Source organism: Meles meles, chromosome 2 (genome assembly GCF_922984935.1).
Source record: "Meles meles chromosome 2, mMelMel3.1 paternal haplotype, whole genome shotgun sequence".
NCBI classification, from domain to species: domain Eukaryota; kingdom Metazoa; phylum Chordata; class Mammalia; order Carnivora; family Mustelidae; genus Meles; species Meles meles.
The window spans coordinates 138,540,250-138,558,090 of NC_060067.1; the positions used below are offsets into that span (position 1 = coordinate 138,540,250).

Genomic DNA, 17,841 nt, shown 5'->3' on the forward strand with positions numbered 1-17,841 from the left:
GATATATGTTGTTCAGGGGTACAAACTTGCAATGAATAATAAATAAGTCCTAGAGACCTAATTTATAGTATAGCAAATAGAGAACAATATTGTATTATAATCATCAAATGTGCTAAGAGACTAGAATTTAATCTAACCACTGAAAAGAAATGATAATTATATAACATGATATGTACTAATTATCACTACAATATCAATCATGTTACAATATATAAATGTATGAAATCAACATGTATGCACCTTAAGTTTATAGTGCTATGTATCACATATATATCAATTAAAAATAAATTTTAAAAGTCCATTTCTGCGTTCTGTTCTTTTTTTTTTTTTAAGATTTTATTTATTTATTTTACAGAGAGATAGAGAGCACATTAGAAAGAGTGGCAGGCAGAGGGAGAGAGAGAAGCAGGCTCTCCACCGAGCTGAGAGTCCAATGTGGGGCTCAGTCCCAGGATCCTGGGATCATGACCAGAGCCAAAGGGCAGACACTTAACTGACTGAGCCCCTCAGACACCCTGTTATGTTCTGTTTTTTAAGAAATATTAATTTTAGGGGCGCCTGGGTGGCTCAGTGGGTTAAAGCCTCTACCTTTAGCTCAGGTCATGTTCTGGGGTCTTTGGATTAAGTCCCACATCGGGCTCTCTGCTCAGCAGGGAGCCTGTTTCCTCCTCTCTCTGCCTGCCTCTCTGTCTACTTGTGATCTCTGTCTGTGAAATAAATAAATGAAATCTTTAAAAAAAAAATGAAATAGAAGAAAAAAAAAAGACAACTGAAGACTTTACAAACCTATAGCTTCCCACATGTATTTAAAAACATTTTAATCAGTCTTGGATGAAGTAACTTTCATTACAAGAAGAGCTCTTTTTTTTTTTTCCCTATTTTTGAATGATCTGTGACTCCACACATGACTTTGGTGAGCACTATGATCTCTGATATAAGACGGACTCAGAACAATGTCTTCTTTACTTTGTGCCTGATGTGGGTCCCAAGCAAGAACAAAAGCAAGCACAATGTCCTCGTACTTCGTGGTTAAACCCATTGTGCTTGAAAATGTGTGGCTGATATCAAGGCTCAATGTTTGAAAAATAGGTTTTTATGTTGCCCTCGGCAGCAACATATGAATCAAAACTGCTTTCTTCTAACTTTTGGTTCTATAGTGCCAATTTAACACTAATACACACAAATTCTGATACAAACTAAATAGCAAAAGCAAGTACTGAAGAATTCAAGAATCTTTAAATAAACTCCACAAGATTATAATCACAAAAACAATGAAGGAATTAAGGTACAGGTGTTAACAAATGTGTTTAGAGTTGTAGTTAAAAATATAACTTTCCAGAAGATGTTAAATGACGAGAGAGAGTGTTTTTAGTTAACAAAAACAATATCCTGGACAGCGTGCATTAATATATTTAAAATCTTAATAAGCAGACATTTATTTGAGAAAGCATAAATTAGCACAATTGTATGAAAAAGATATAGGTGCACACAATAAACACACACATACACTCTGCAAAGACCAGTAGTTATAAAAATAATGTAAAAGATTTATCAAATAAAATAATCCATAATAGCTCCTTCACCACAGCATTCAAATGCTAAGTTATGTCAAGCATTCAATGCACAGTTAATTTCCCGTGTATAAATACTATGGATTAAAGAAATGAAAACTCTCCAATCTGATAAAAAAGCATAAGAATAAAATTTTAAATGACTTTTAAGGGGCACCTGGGTGGCTCAGTGGGTTAAAGCCTCTGCCTTCTGTTCAGGTCATGATCCCAGGGGTCCTGGGATAGAGCCCCACATTGGGCTCTCTGCTCAGCGGGGAGCTTGCTTCTCTTCCTCTCTCTCCCTGTGCCTGCCTCTCTGCCTACTTATGATCTCTGTCTTTCAAATAAGTAAATAACATATTAAAAAAATAAAATGACTTTTAATGTATGAAAAATTATATACTTTATTAGAATTCAACAGCATTTAACAAGTGTTATCGATTAAAATGAAATAGAAATTCAAAGATGGTTTAATTTGAGGGAATGCATCCATAAGTTTTTACAATTTATATGTATATATGTGTGTGTGTGTGTCTACACACACACACACACACACACACATATATATATATATATATATATATATATATATATATATATATATACTGTTTTACAGACGAAAAAACCGGGAGTCATAAATTTAAATATAATGCCAAAGGTTACACACCCAGTGTAGAACTATTCTAGAATCTATACTTTCAGCCAATAAATTATGCTACCCCACATAAAACGGAAGTTCTGTAAAGGAGTTACACACAAACATACCCACACAATCAAAATTAGAAGCAAGCAAGTCTAGTATGCAGGCTAATAATTATAGTGATTGAGCATCCAATAATTCTGATACTCTTAGAGAAGGAAGCAAAATGAGAAAAAGATTGAGTTGCAAGAGTCCCAATTTCTGTAAAAAGGAAACTTGAGTTGTACAAAACAATTCAGGTGAGGATGTAATGGAAACTGTGAACCAAAAAAAGGACCAAAAAAACCAACCTGGTATTTTTTATTAGCATTCTATAAATCACCCAGTCAGGCTAATTTACATGTCATGTCCTCACATAGTTACCATTTTGTGTGCATGCTGTGTATGGTGAGAACACCTGGCTTCTATTCTCTTAGCAAGTCTCTAATATTCAAAATGGTGTTATTAACCACAGTTGACGTGCGGTACCTTGGATCTCTAGACTTACTCAACCTTCCTAACTGGGATTTTACACCCTTTGACCAACCTCTCCCCCACTTCCCCAATCTCCTCACCCTTGGTAACCAATTTTCTACTCTCTGGTTCTATGTACTCAACCTTTTAAAGATTCTCTACATAAAGAGAGACCACGCATTTTTTTTCTTTCTTCTTCTGGCTTATGTCACTTAGCATAGTGTTGTCTGGGTTCATCCATGTTGCTGCATTTGGCAGAATCTTCTGCTTCAGTGTACACACGGAATGGAATGTTACATATCACAATTTCTCTATTCACCCAACACTGAATACTTAGGTTGTTCTCATACCTTGTAAGTAATGCTGCAGTGAGCATGGGAATACAGACATCTCTTTGAGATACTGATTTCATTTTCTTGGTTATATACCCAGAAGTGGTATTGCTAATCATATGGTAGTTTTTTTAGTGTTTGGGGGAAGCTCCATACGATTTTCCACAATGGCTATTCCAATTTACAGTGTACAATTGTTGCCTTTCCTCCACATCCTCATCAACACTTGTTTTCTTTTATATTTTTGATAATGTTGAAATATTTTATGGATTCTCTTCATTTCTCTTGCTGTTTCCACTCCAAGTCAATGTTTCAAATTATGAAGGTGTGTGAGTGTGTTTAAATGTATGTTGAGGTGAGGGTAAAAAGCATTAAAATGATATTATTTAAAATTAATAAAATTTTTAAGAGATTAGATACACAAAACCATAATAGCCATATAGAATACATAATTATTTTTTTTAAAGTATTTGGGAGATTAGAATACTCAAATTTGAAACTAAAAGGATATGTCATTTAAGGGTCTTCTGAATCTAGCCAGTCAAGTGAATAACCTAATGGAACACTTATGACATATCATAGGTCTACAGTTTATGTGCTTACAGACCACTGCTGTGTAGATCATCTAAAATATGTCTAGGGTATATTCCTTTGAAACTAAGTTTACCAGCTACAGAATAAACACTTTCTAAGGTCCTTTCCATTGCTCTTAATCTTTGGTCCTGCCAGTCCCTCCTAAGATGTAGGATTGTATATTATATGCAAGTTCTATGGAAAATGTTCTTTTCATAGACCATGGTCACAACTTGAATCTCTTATTAACCTGAGTATATAAAATATATTAGCTTAAAAAAATCATCTGAAATGTCAATTGTCTTTGAATGAAATTGATTAACCTTCTAAATAATCATTCTCTGTGTGTACTAAATGATAAACTTTAAAAAACGGTGACTGGGAGGGGCGCCTGGGTTGGGCTCAGTGGGTTAAAGCCTCTGCCTTCGGCTCAGGTCATGATCCCCAAATCGGGCTCTCTGCTCCGCGGGGAGCCTGCTTCCTCCTCTCTCTCTGCCTGCCTCTCTGCCTAGTTGTGATTTCTCTCTGTCAAATAAATAAAATATTAAAAAAAAAATGGTGACTGGGATGGGCAGAAAGTAATACACTATAGGAACCTAGAAGCATATGGCCTTTGTAATCTTGATTTTATGGGTTCGAAAAATAGAAAAGTGTATCATTAAGTTACCAATTGAAGAAGGGGTATGCTTATTTACCTAAGTAAATTCAGAATCTGGAATTTCAAAAATATAAGCAATTTTTAAAATTTTTGTTAGTTGACTGTATATACTTGGACCAATTTGTGCATATTCATTGTTGAATACATTAGGAGAACAGAGGAAAATTTTTTTCTACTTCATAAAGGAAATACATTTTTATTAGTTTTTATAGATTACAGGTAGTTTTGAAGAATTTATTCTGCTTTAATATAGTGAAAACATAATATGGTATCAATTTGATCTCAAATGCAGGAAACCAGAAAGATTTTAAAACTATTTCATTATTGGTAGTTTCTTCCTCATTTTCCTAAAACAGAGATGTTATTAAACAGAATTTCCTGCACTGCCAAAGTCAGTCTACCGAAGGCATGCTTCTAATGTAAATGGCAGTTGAAAGATTAGAAAGATACTGAACTAAGTTTTAAATTTCCCATGTCTCTTGGCCTTTGACATTGTAGAAATGGCATTCACAATTTTTGTACTGCTTTTCCACAGCAGCTAACAAAATCCTGTACTCGCTTTGCCCTGACAATCCATCGAACAGGATTATTTTAAATTCTTCTTGCCTCTCTTTCCACACACAATTTATCCCCTGACATATGGCTTTAAGAAAAGTTTCCTTCTGGACATATTAATATAAACATCGCCCAGAGAATCTGAGCAACATGAAACAATAATTGTTTACTCACAAGAATCCTCTTCTCAAATATGTTACTTTTCATATTTAAAGCATATTAAGTTCCTTTTGCAGTTTGTGGGAGGATAGGCTATATTGATCAACATCAAACATACCTTCTCATTCAAATATAAGTTCAAAAGTAGAAGCCTTCTTTTTTTTAAATTTTATTTATTTATTCGACAGACAGAGATCACAAATTGGCAGAGAGGTAGACAGAGAGAGAGGGGAAAGCGGGCTCCCTGCTGAGCAGAGAGACAGACGTGGGGCTCGATCCCAGGACCCTGAGATCATGACCTGAGCTGAAGGCAAAGGCTTAACCCACTGAGCCACCCAGGCGCCCCAAAAGTAGGAGTCTTCTTGAAGGGAAACCTTGTTGAAGAGTGTGATGTAATCAGAGGAATATGCTAATTATGATATTCCTTTTCAAATGTTCTTAATAGTTTCCAATGAAAAGAATGAGACATGGATATTGAATACCAGGGTAAGATTTACTTTGTACCTGAAGTGATTTTCAGAGGAAAATGTATTCAATTATATAAATAGGGAGTGGATATAAGGAAGACAGAGATATAAAAGTAGTTCAGTTGAAGGAAAACTATAGTTAGCTCTTAATTTATGGGGGCTGATTAATATATCCAAGGTCATGCTGAATGTCCTAATTTGGACTATGCTAGAAAGAGTGGATAGGGGATATGGAGGGTGGGGAATCCAGAAGGAAGCAAGTTCTGAAGCTGGACATAAGCTGGTATAGGGAACAAAGGTGAGGCTTAAAGAACAGGGTCCTTGGAAGGCAGCTTAGACCTTTTCTTCCACCACATGTTGTCTTTGTGCACATTGCCTAATGTTTAAGCACTAGCTCACCATGAATTTCCCAGTCAATTTGCTTTTTAGTATTAAAGTTGACTTAGTTGCCTTATTAAAGGTGATATGATAACATAGTTTTCCACTTTTTAAATATTAAATATTACCTAATAAGTAAAGACCAATATAAATGGTATGATTAAAGTTCAAAGGTTTTAAATCATTATATTATACACCTAAATCTAATATTACATTGTACATTAACTAAATGGAATTTAAACAAAAACTTTGAAAAATACCCTTTATCTGTAATAATTTGTACTTTATCTGTAAAATTTGTTATGGTACTGTAACATGGAATATCAAGTATACCGTGCTTGCTTAACAAAATATATAGTTTATAGCAAATGAACTTCATATTAACTGAGATTTTTCCTATCTGCTAATCAATTAATTGTATTTTCCATAAAAAGGGCAACAAAAAATTCAATTCTCTGCATTAAGGACCCACAGTAATAACTATTAAATTACAAGATTCATATGATTGCAAAATATATGATAAATGATGATGATGCTCTATAAAATAGTCTTTGGCTTAAAGGAACATCTATTCCCTAAATTTCCTTCCTTATCTATAGCTGTGAAGAAGTGAAACTGCCATGGAGATATTTTTAAAGGCATAAACAGTATTCAAACATGTATATGATACTGTATAAGTTACAATAAATGATCTATAAAAGATCAAATTGTATACAATAACACATAAGGAGTTAAATGTATTTCATTATTTTATTATTAGACATCAAACCAATAAAAAGAAAGATCTAAGGACTCCAGGCCTATTCAAAAGAAAGTTTAATTTATGAAATCATTTTGGTATGAATTTCTACACACACACACAATATATGAGGTAGACATTTTTATTTTAAAAGGATTGTACCAGTCAGTCAGAAACTGACTAGTTTCACATCTGATCAAACTACTTTATCACTTACTACTTTACCACTGACTTGCTCCAAAATTTAAAAAAAAAAAAAAGGAATATCAAACACATTTTAGGTACAATAATTTATAGAAGGTATAGCTTTAGATTTCCTATATATGATGAACATGTAGGAAAGAAACATCCAACTGTTACTATCAAGATAAATAGAAATTAGAAAAATATTATTTGCTATAGTACTTGCAACTAAAAAGAAAGTTCATTTACAACGTACTTACTGTTGGGTATTACTGTTAAGTAGTAAACTTCATTTTGTATTTAATGACAACATTTATTGCAAAACATCTTAATAGGGAAAACAAATACAAAACTATAAATAAATTTTCATCACTTACCTCTCTTAACATTTCTGCTTGTACTTGTGGACTTAAATGAAGGACATGGGCAACGTCCTTCACATCTGACTGAGATTTGTTTTCCTAAGACACATGCCTGATGCTCTAGTTTGCACTGTATACAAAGAGAAAAAAAAATTATTTAGATACATTTAGTTATATCAATACAAAGTCAAGAAAGGGGCAACAGCACACTGGTAATTCTATTACACATGCTATGGAAAAGACAAATGGAAAAATAGTATGGAAGGAAGAACATTACATTCTGATTTCAATTCTATGAGTACTAGTTCCTAAATGTGACATTTGGAGTTGGTTTCTTCAATGTTCTCAGCCTTGATTTTCTCATATAGATCATTGGAATAATAACACTGAATCTACAGAGCTTTAAGAATTAAACAGATGATCTTCCTAGAGTGGTAGCTACCATGAACTGGACTCTCAAATGTTAACAAAGTCTGAATTAAATTAGTCAAAATTATTATGGCACATGAAGTTTTGTTTTGTTTTCTTTAGTTAAACTAAATTTTGTTTTGGTTTTGTTTGTAAACATTACTCTTTGTAGCATTTTAAGCCTGAGTATCCTTAATTCATTAATATTTCAGAACTGTTCAATTTAACATGATTTAAAAATTGTAAACCTACTCCATCTTTTAAGAGGCAATAATTGCCTTCCTACTCTAAAAGAAATAGATCTTGCGAATTCTGAAGTAATGTGATTTATTTAATGGCTACGTCCATAAATGTACTCAGTGCAAATTATTTTCAAATTTAATAGGGCAGACTTTCTGGCTCCAATCGACAAATGCACCAGTGACTAATTTAATTCAGCTTCAGCTGATACCAAGAAACAGTGAGTACACCCCATGACTAATCACATTACTCATATCTGTAAAACATTTTTTCATTGTCAAATAACTCTCTAATGGACAGGCAAAATTCATAACTAGCCTTTCAACAAATGAGTTAAAATTATTATACTTGGATTATATATGTAATGGCTTGATGGGCCTTTTTGGAGGAATAAACTCTTTCAAAAAATAATTTTTTTATTATTATTCAATGTTTCAGTAATTAAGGAAATGATTTTGACTTGTAAAATCACAGTGAATTTTGAATGTAATTAAAATGCCCAATGGCTAAATCAAAAGTAAAAATAGATAAGAAATTAAAAGCACTTTAATGAAAGCCAGATAAGTTATATAAAACTTTGAGAACTTAAATGCAATATTTTTTACTCTAACTTCTTTTAACTTAATATTTTAGAACCCTGGATCTGGTTATATGAAATTCTGACTCATGACATAATTTAAGAAAAATTCAAGAACAATTGTAAATGGTATGTGAACAGACAAAGTCAAAAGTCAATATTAATTATAGGTAATATTAAAATTTAAAATTTGAAAATATGTTAGCTGTCTTCAAAAATGTGTTATAAGATGGGATTGGGAGGGAGACAAACCATAAATGACTCTTAATCTCACAAAACAAACTGGGGGTTGCTGGGGGGAGGTGGGATTGGGAGAGGGGGAGGGGGCTATGGACATTGGGGAGGGTAAGTGCTATCGTGAGTGCTGTGAAGTGTGTAAACCTGGCGATTCACAGACCTGTACCCCTGGGGATAAAAATACATTATATGTTTATTTAAAAAAAAAAAAATTGGAACGGGAGGCGAACCATAAGAGACTATGGACTCTGAAAAACAACCTGAGGGTTTTGAAGGGTCAGGGGTGGGAGGTTGGGGGAACAGGTGGTGGGTAATGGGGAGGGCACGTTTTGCATGGAGCACTGGGTGTTGTGCAAAAAGAATGAATACTGTTACGCTGAAAAAATAAATAAAATGGAAAAAAAAGGATAAAATAAAAACTTAAAAAAAATGTGTTATGCATACTCATTTATATTCTAAATGTGGTTTATTTTAAAAGTGATTTTTTTAATTCAAAGAAAATGAAAGCCCGAAAGTAACTGAGTGAACAACAAAAATACATGAGTTGTGAGTTTAAAAAGTTTCAACTCTTAGATAACTTTCTTTGACATAAAAAAAAATTCTAAGCTGTCTAAAATTTGCATGTGATGAAATTACAGCTTTGAAAAAGAATTACTTTATAGATAAAACAATTTCTTTTTCAGAATGGTTCTATCAAACACTTTTTTTCCTGTATACATTTCTATAAAGACCAACAGAATCAGAAGGAAAGCAAATCTACCCCATGTTGATAGTTGTAAGAATCTATTTCCTGTAATCAGAAAACCAGTTAGTTTTATTTACTTATGGATTGATTTTCAAAAAACATCATCATGAAGAATTTTATCCAAAGAATGTTAGGACATTAAAAGTACTATTTTAAAATATTTTTTTTAGCTACACCCACTGATTGGATTTCTAATTAATGACATTCAATTTACTTAATTATCACAAAGCTGAAATATTTATAAAGGTATAAGTGAACTAAAATATCACATAAAGGGCATGCTCATTAGTTTATAATTACCCCAAAAATGGAAATTCTGTAGAGAAAGACATGATTAATGCATTCCTGATTACCTAAGACCCTGAGCATTGAGAATATTTAAGATAGGAGTTACTCTGAAAAGCAAGCCTGCAAAATGATTTTTTAATGGTCAAAATTGACACTTGTCAGGGAAAGCAAGTTAAAGTCATTTGTTTAATCACAGGATCAAAGAAGAAAATATGATCTTACTATAGGAGAGATCTGGTCTGTCCATACCAAAGACCCCAACCATCAGGGTAATAGACACTGTGACAGGCAATTATTATAGATTTTTAAGATAATGCAATCACCATGGTCTTGTTGAATGGCTTTGATCAGAGGTTCTCAGTTGAAGTCATTTTACCCCTAGGGGACACTTGGAAACCTTTTTGGTTGTTAGAGTTGTGAAGGAGGGATTGTAGCTAGCACTTACTGGAGGCCAGAAATGGTGCTAAACATGCTTCAAGAAATAAGGAAGGCCCCCCAAATAAAGCATTATCTGACCTCAAATGTCAATAGTGTCCTGATTTAGCTCTGGACAATGAATAACAATTATATGAATATATATATATATATATGTATATGAATGAATAATAATTAACTGAACTCTCAGAATCCCTTCCATATTTCCTTAGGAATTTTTTCTTGGTCATTCATTAAAGTAACGCAGTAAGATTAAAAAAAAAAAACAAAACAAAACAAAAAAACAAACTAACAACAACAACAAAAAAAACAATGGCGTAAACTATCAGTTACAAGTTCTTAAATTATCCAGAAAAAAAAGAAAACAGAAAAAACAAAAGACAAATCAGCTAAAACAAAATACACAGCTTATAAATGATGACTTTTACTGATGTAACCCTCTGTGTCAAACACTGTGTTAGGCAGTTTGATGAATTATATTTTGATCACTGAGGTAAGACAGATATATTTTTTTTAAAAAATAAGTCTTTCAGGCGCTCCTGGGTGGCTCAGATGGTTAAGCATCTGCCTTCGGCTCAGGTCATGATCTCACCGTCCTGGGATCGAGCCCCGCATTTGTCTCCCTGCTCAGAGGAGAGTCTGCTTCTTCCTCTCCCTCTGCCTTTCCCCCTGCTTGTGCTCTCTCTTTCTCCCTCAAATGAATAATAAAATCTTAAATAAATAAATAAATAAAGTCTTTCAAATAAAGCTAAAAAAATTTTACGCAACTGATAAAAAAATATATGGCTAACATGGAATTTGAACACTATTTTATAGTGCTTCTCATGGAGAACAAGTATATAATTAGCAGTTGCTAAAAATTGCAACAATGTTCTGCTTCTTTTTGTAATGATAAAAATTTTGATTCAAATGAAAAAAATAAATTGAAAATTTGGAATATCATGAATTACTTTAGTGTTTGTTTTAATCTACCTTGGACTAAAATATTACATTATATATCTTTATCAATATCTGAGACATGATCTGAGCTCTTATTAATAGAATTCCTCATAATCTGCTCTAACTCCTTTGCAAGTATATGTCTTCTCTTTAGTTTTTCTGATCCGCACTTTGGTGTTTCCCATGCAAAGACAACCAGAGGAGGAAAAAAAGACTTGACTTAGACTTTAATCTATTCATCTATTGGGATTTACCAATAACATGCACATGTTATTATTGTAGCATAAATAACAAGCAGGGAGTTAAGCACAGCAAAAACTTTTGGCAAACCCTATGCCCTAAAGTGGACACTACCCCATTGTTTTCTCTGTCACTCTACTTTTCATTAAGAAATAACACCCCATTTATTTTGGACAAATGTCTCCTTTTCTCACCAGAAATTTTATTTTGGGCAACTAAATTTTACATACCAATGTTATAACATACCTCTTACCACAGGGTCAACCTGTGACATGAGGCAGGTTAAACTCATCTTCCTAATTTTTTAATTTATTTTTTAAATTTCTTTTCAGTGTTCCAGAATTCATTTTTTATGCACCACACCCAGTGCTCCATGCAATACATACCCTCCACAATACCCACCACCAGGCTCACCCAACCTCCCACTCCCTACCCCCCAAAACCCTTAGTTAGTTCCTCAGAGTCCACAGTCTCTCTGAGAGAGAGGTAAATCCTTTAGAGAGACAACACTAGAGATGTGAGCATAGATGCTATTAAGCAAAATCAAAATGAGAAAAGAACCAAAAGAGTCCTGAGAATGTTAAAGTCTTTAATTTAAGCAATATTTATGGCTAGATGATATCAAGTTGATTTCCTCTTACACCTCAAAATGTTTCTATCAGACATCTAGAAATTGGGTATTAAAAAGATTAGTTGTTTAAGCTGGGATGAGATGACATAAGGACAGTAAGGACCCTTTAACTCAGGTTAATAAATTTATAATCCTCGTCATGTAGTCATGAACCAGTTAAAATATTGTATCAGCTGGGAACTAGACTATCTGACTAAGGAGAACAGCCAGGAAACAATAAAGCAACAAATGTACATTATTTTTGAATCAATATATCTCTGATTTTCCAAACAGGAGTTATTATTACACATATTTTATTTTTCTTTCCAAATTGAATGCATCTCAATATATCAAAAAGAAATTTCTCATTTGGCACTGACTTTACAGTATCTTACAGTGCAACATGAGAACATACCAAGGAGAGAGCAACCTGACACATGGATTATGGACTCAGAACTGATGCACTACTGTTTCGAATGGTTTCTCTTTGAAGAGTACCTGAGTATGTACATGGGATGACTGTATTACATTCTGCCTTAAATTCAGTTTACCCCAATGTAGTCCTAGGATGTCAGGATTGTATATTCCCTCACCTAAGCTGAAATTGTGAATATATGCATATAAAGAAACCTTGCTGTTGTTTATATGACTAACTGATTTACTTGAGTTATAAGGTCATGTGCTATCAAGTGTCTTGATTTTGTGATCTGTGTTCACAATGCAGTGTTCATATATGCATTTTCCTCCTTGTCAGGATGTTGTAAACAGATATCTTAGACTACAAAACCTGGTAATAGATTTGGAAATTTTAAGAATCAAAAATACAGGGTGTTTATTTTATAATTATTTCCTTCTCGTAAGTTGTACAAATTTTGTCATCAAACCAAAATTCTTTTTTTTTTAAGATTATTTATTTATTTATTTGACAGACAGAGATCACAAGCAGGCAGAGAGGCAGGCAGAGAGAGAGAGAGAAGGAAGCAGGCTCCCTGCTGAGCAGAGAGCCCGATGTGGGACTTGATCCAAAGACCCCAGATCATGACCTGAGCCAAAGGCAGAGGCTTTAACCCACTGAGCCACCCAGGCACCCCAAATCAAAATTCTTGTTTCAATTATTCCAGACAAAACATGCTTTCAATTATAAATAATAGTTTCAATTAAAATAAAACCTACAAAACACAGTTGGATGACGTATATAATATATACATAACGTCAATGAAATCATTTTAACTTACTTTGATTTTTATTTTCATTGTTTATGTTGATATAAAATATGGGCATTGACAGATAAGCACTCAAACTTTCCAAGAAGGGTGCAGAGTGGTTAAAAATAATTAAGAAGTGGTGAAAATAGAAGGTCATGATACCAAGTACTCCAAATAATTAGGTTTATATATGAGAATAAATTATTTTTACAGATATAAATGGGAGTGATTTTTTTTTTTTTTTTAAGAATGACAATAAGGGGCAACCAGGTGGCTTAGTCATTTGAGCTTCTGACTCTTGGTTTCAGCTCAAGTCATGATCTCATGGGTCATGGAACTGAACCCAGTGTGGGGCTCTGTGCTCAGCAGGGAGTCTGCTCGAAAATTCTCTCCCTCTGCCCCTCCCACTGGAGCATGATCTCTCTCTTAAAATAAATCTTAAAAAAATAAATAAATAAAAAATAAAAGAATGGTAACAAGTAACAAGGGATGTATTTTAAAAGAACACACAAAGGCATGAAAGATTCAGAATAGAAAGTTAAATTTAGCTAACAAGAGAAAAGACTCTGAAGACTTCAAAGTTTTCAATGACTTTAACGATCATATAAACAAAAATATTAAGGTTAAGTTTGGGCATACATTTCAATATCTATGGGGTTTACACAATTAAATTTTCATATTAACTATTTCAATGAACATAAGTTTGAGGAAATTTCTTGTTTATTATGCTTAAGAAATACTGAGAACCTATTTAAAATTTTGTACTATACTTATAGCTAAGATACACGCTGAATGGTCTATCATTCCTGAACAGTTTTATGCACTGATATCAGTGATAAACTTTGGAATATCCTGGAATGGAAAGATAGGGAAACAGTGGTGCACGTAGTTTTAACAAAAAGGTATAATCACGTAAGACTTCCTTTTTCCACTATGTAAACTTTTCCTCTTGAGCAAACCTGAGGGAGTAAACTTGGGAAGACATTACTTCTGGAGCGCCCTCTATTGACTCACTACAGGAATACATGTGCATCGAAGACCACAGCTCATCTGCACCTTTGGAAAGGAAGAATCCTGGCAATGTTGACTATGGAAAAGAGGAGGGACCTGCTAACTGGGGTGGTGAAAACATTATGAGGGATGAGTTTCATTATGAGGAGTGAGTTTATATAGGAAAGGTGAAGATAAAAAGGAAAAACAACAAGAGTAAGGTGAGACAAAGATAGTGGAAAAAACCTAGTTAACCTTTCAGAAGTTATCCTTCTAGGATAGTATCCTTCTAGGATACACATGAATACAACTATACAAGTAATTCCAAGTGTGTCTCTCTATATATTTTAATACACATTAAAATATATAAAATATATACAGTTTTAAAACTAAAAAACAAAACAAAACAAAATAAACATAACTCAATATGAGTTCATACTGATACTTCCAATTCCAATTCAACATCTCAGAATTCTTTCCAGCCTCCCATTTTCTGTATTTGTAAGTACTTTCTCCAATATGAGAAACACAGATTTACTTATATGATCATTCTATTTTCTTAATTGTCTAAGAGAACAATCTCATAGCTTGCTGACCATCTCTTAAGCATAGAAATTCCAGGAACATTCCCCGCTAAATACCCCACCTGTCCACGCTATATTACAAAGTTCAGCCCTTCTCTATTCACCACTGTGCAGTGGATCCACTAACTTTGGGCCAGGAAGAGGAAGAAAGGAACCCAACTTTCCTTTTTCTTTCCCTGAATCTCCACTAATACTAAGAGAAGAGTGTTGGAATCTTATGATGTATGAGTGAGATTCGATAATGTCTCCCTATAGAAATTGCTTTACAGATCTTGAAATTATTTTATTATATACATATAAGATGAGATTTATTCTAGTAGATTTTCTAGGTGAATTAATATGATAATTGTTCTGTAGTAATCCTCTTCATCTTTTATGGCTTTCATTGGGAAGTCTAGGGGTTTTTTTGGACCCTGTAGAGCTACCCTACTATTTTGTAGTATTGGAAGACAAGTCCCTGAAGATCTCCTTTGTTTCTGTATATGTCAGGAGCAGAGACATTTGATAGCCTTTTGTTTGGTATTGTATCTTTGATTCTGTTTGTATGGTAATATCTTTGAAAGGTAGAGATAATTCTGCCTCCTATTGGGAAGAAAGGGCAGGTTCATTTTCTTCCCAGTAAAATAAAAATAATGTCTCCCAATAGGGCAACATTTGAGCAGGCTTGTTTGCAGCCCAGTATGAAATATCCAGATTTGGGGCGCCTGGGTGGCTCAGTGGGTTAAAGCCTCTGCCTTCTGCTCAGGTCATGATCCCAGGGTCCTGGGATCGAGCCCCGCGTCGGGCTCTCTGCTCAGCAGGGAGCCTGCTTCCCTTCCTCTCTCTCTGCCTGTCTCTCTGCCTACTTGTGATCTCTGTCTGTCAAATAAATAAATAAAATAAAAAAAAAAAGAAATATCCAGATTTCCTTAGCTGTGATACAAACCCAGTGTGTGTGGAACATCCAACTAGGCTACTCTGCATAGTCCTTTGGGACTTGTAAGGAAAGGAGAATTGTCACAAATATAAACATTATTCTCCTTGTGTCATAAGTAATAAGTTGATTTGTCTCTAACCCGGGAGTCTTAGGTCTTCTGTCAGTATTCTTAAACTGTGGCATGTAGTTGCAAGTAGGGTAAAAATCTAAGACCTTTCACAGTTCTTTTGTCAATGAGGATAGGATGCTTCTGGAGATATGGCTTTCTGGAAGTGAAAGGATATTAAGCACAATGGACCAGATCAGAAGGTATGAGAAGACTATCCTTGATCCAGGAGTGAATATTCGGAATGCTCTCACCTGAGTCATGAGCCGAAAGTGGAAAAAGGATCACCCTACTGTTCTATCTGCTACTGAAAATTCTGAGCCTGAGCAGCAAGAAGTAGGATTGGCTGAAACTGTTCAAATAGTGCTCTGGTTATTGTTCACTAGCCTCCGGCAGGTGGGAGGAATCTAGCATTATATTGATAGAGACAGAAGCCATGTACACTCATCCAAATTGTATTGAAGAACTTTGGGGGTAGGTGAGAGATTAAAAAATCTGTGACTATGTTGGATGCAAGCATCATCCATCACACTTGGCTCTGTTGGGAAAGGTGACCCTAGATTCAACTGATGGGGCTTGGGCACACTTTCCATATTGAAGGTAAGCCAACAGGACATTTCTTGTGGGGATTTTTTAACCAATTCAGTGCATGTTGCTGTTGCTTCTACAGCCTAATGTGTAATAGGTATTGATGTACTATAAGAAACCCTAACGTTCTCTACACAGATGATTTCCTATTGTTGGAAAGTCAGAAGCTTCAGTCTCAATGATTCAGATTGTAATATTATTATACTTCTGTCTGCAAGAATGGCTGAATGAACTCCTGACAAATTTCAGAAGCCCATTTGCTAAGTAAACGTCTTTTTTTTTTTTTTTTAATGACCATTTGGATGGATTCACAACACTCAGTCTCACCAATAGTGAAGGAAACTGTTATCTCGAGTCATCACCACCAAAAAGCAGTCCAAGCACCTAACTGGGCTCTTCGGGTTTTGAAAAGAGTATGCTCCTGCCTTGGTCATTTTACCTTTTCCCTTTATATCAGCCAAACCAGCAGGCTTATTTAGAAGCTATCCAACAAGCTATGTTATACTCCTGACCTTTAGGGCCCCACTATCTTAAAGGACCCTTTCAGCTACAAGTCTCTGTTGATACTTTTTTCAGATCATGCTCTTCCTATTCCAGTTCTATCTGTTGATTCTGGTGATGACATTTTGTCCTGTGAAACCAACATGTGTCATATGTTTGACTTTTTGGACAATTTGTAGCCTGAAAACATTGCAGGTTTTATCATCAAGTTACTAAACCGGCTGGCAAGTAAGGCATCTAACAGACCTTCCATGCCCCTTTACTGTCCATGGGCATCTGATATTGTAAGTATTTGTATGGTCTCTTAAAAAAAAAAAATCTCAAAAATTTTTCTGACTCTGCATCTCTCACTTTAGCAAAGCAGTTTTTTCCCCGAATTTTGCTGTCTCCAGAAAAGGAACTTATCCTCTCAGCTGTTTTCTTAGTAATGAATAGGATGAAAAGAGGTTGTACTTACCTATCTTAAATACTCAGGCTTTTTCTTTCCTTCTTCTAATAGCTCCCTCATGCTGGCCTGGTTGCTGTATCCTAAAGGTCACAGCCTGTCTAAAGGGGACCTTGGGAATTCAAGCTTACTTCTGACTCAGACACCTGGATTGTCTTGTTGGATTAACAGGGACCTGGATCACGGTGCTCACCAACTCTCCTGACAGTAGCTCATGCAGCTCAAATTTGGGAGCACCATGTGTCTCTCCAACTTTTACTTCCCTGTCCCTGCTGGACTGGACTCCTATAGGTATAACATTTATGTAGAGAGTTTAGATGTTGAGAGGAAGAAATGGGAATTTTACCTTTTCTAATGGTAATTTTGTAATGTAATTTTGTGTTTATGGAGGGAAAGCAACAACCCCAAAGGGAGGGAACAACTTAAACCCTGCGAGAAATGGCCAAAGGAGAGACATTAATGATCTTTTGTCTTTCAGAGCCATCCATATTTCTCTCCTCCTCAAGGAATGTGCCCTTGTATGGTTTTCCCAAAGTGTTGCAAGTGCTTGAAATGTAACTACTGGATTTTCTTTTTCCTAGACATGTCCTTCTCTATTCTGTTTAACCTAACTGAAAGAAAGAGAAAGGGGTGGCACCAGCTCCTGAACATTCCACACAAAGCACCTGCCGGTACCTC

General features: G+C 34.7%; 1 protein-coding gene across 2 annotated transcripts in view; it reads right to left on the bottom strand.

The window, feature by feature from the left end:
* SPOCK3 (SPARC (osteonectin), cwcv and kazal like domains proteoglycan 3) overlaps window positions 1-17,841 on the bottom strand; it is a 517,993-nt gene that overhangs the window by 170,363 nt on the left and 329,789 nt on the right. For both annotated transcript variants that reach the window (XM_045985859.1, XM_045985852.1), the window contains one exon: window positions 7,125-7,239. In XM_045985859.1, coding sequence (XP_045841815.1) covers window positions 7,125-7,239 — 115 coding nt within the window. The remainder of the gene's footprint in view (window positions 1-7,124; window positions 7,240-17,841) is intronic.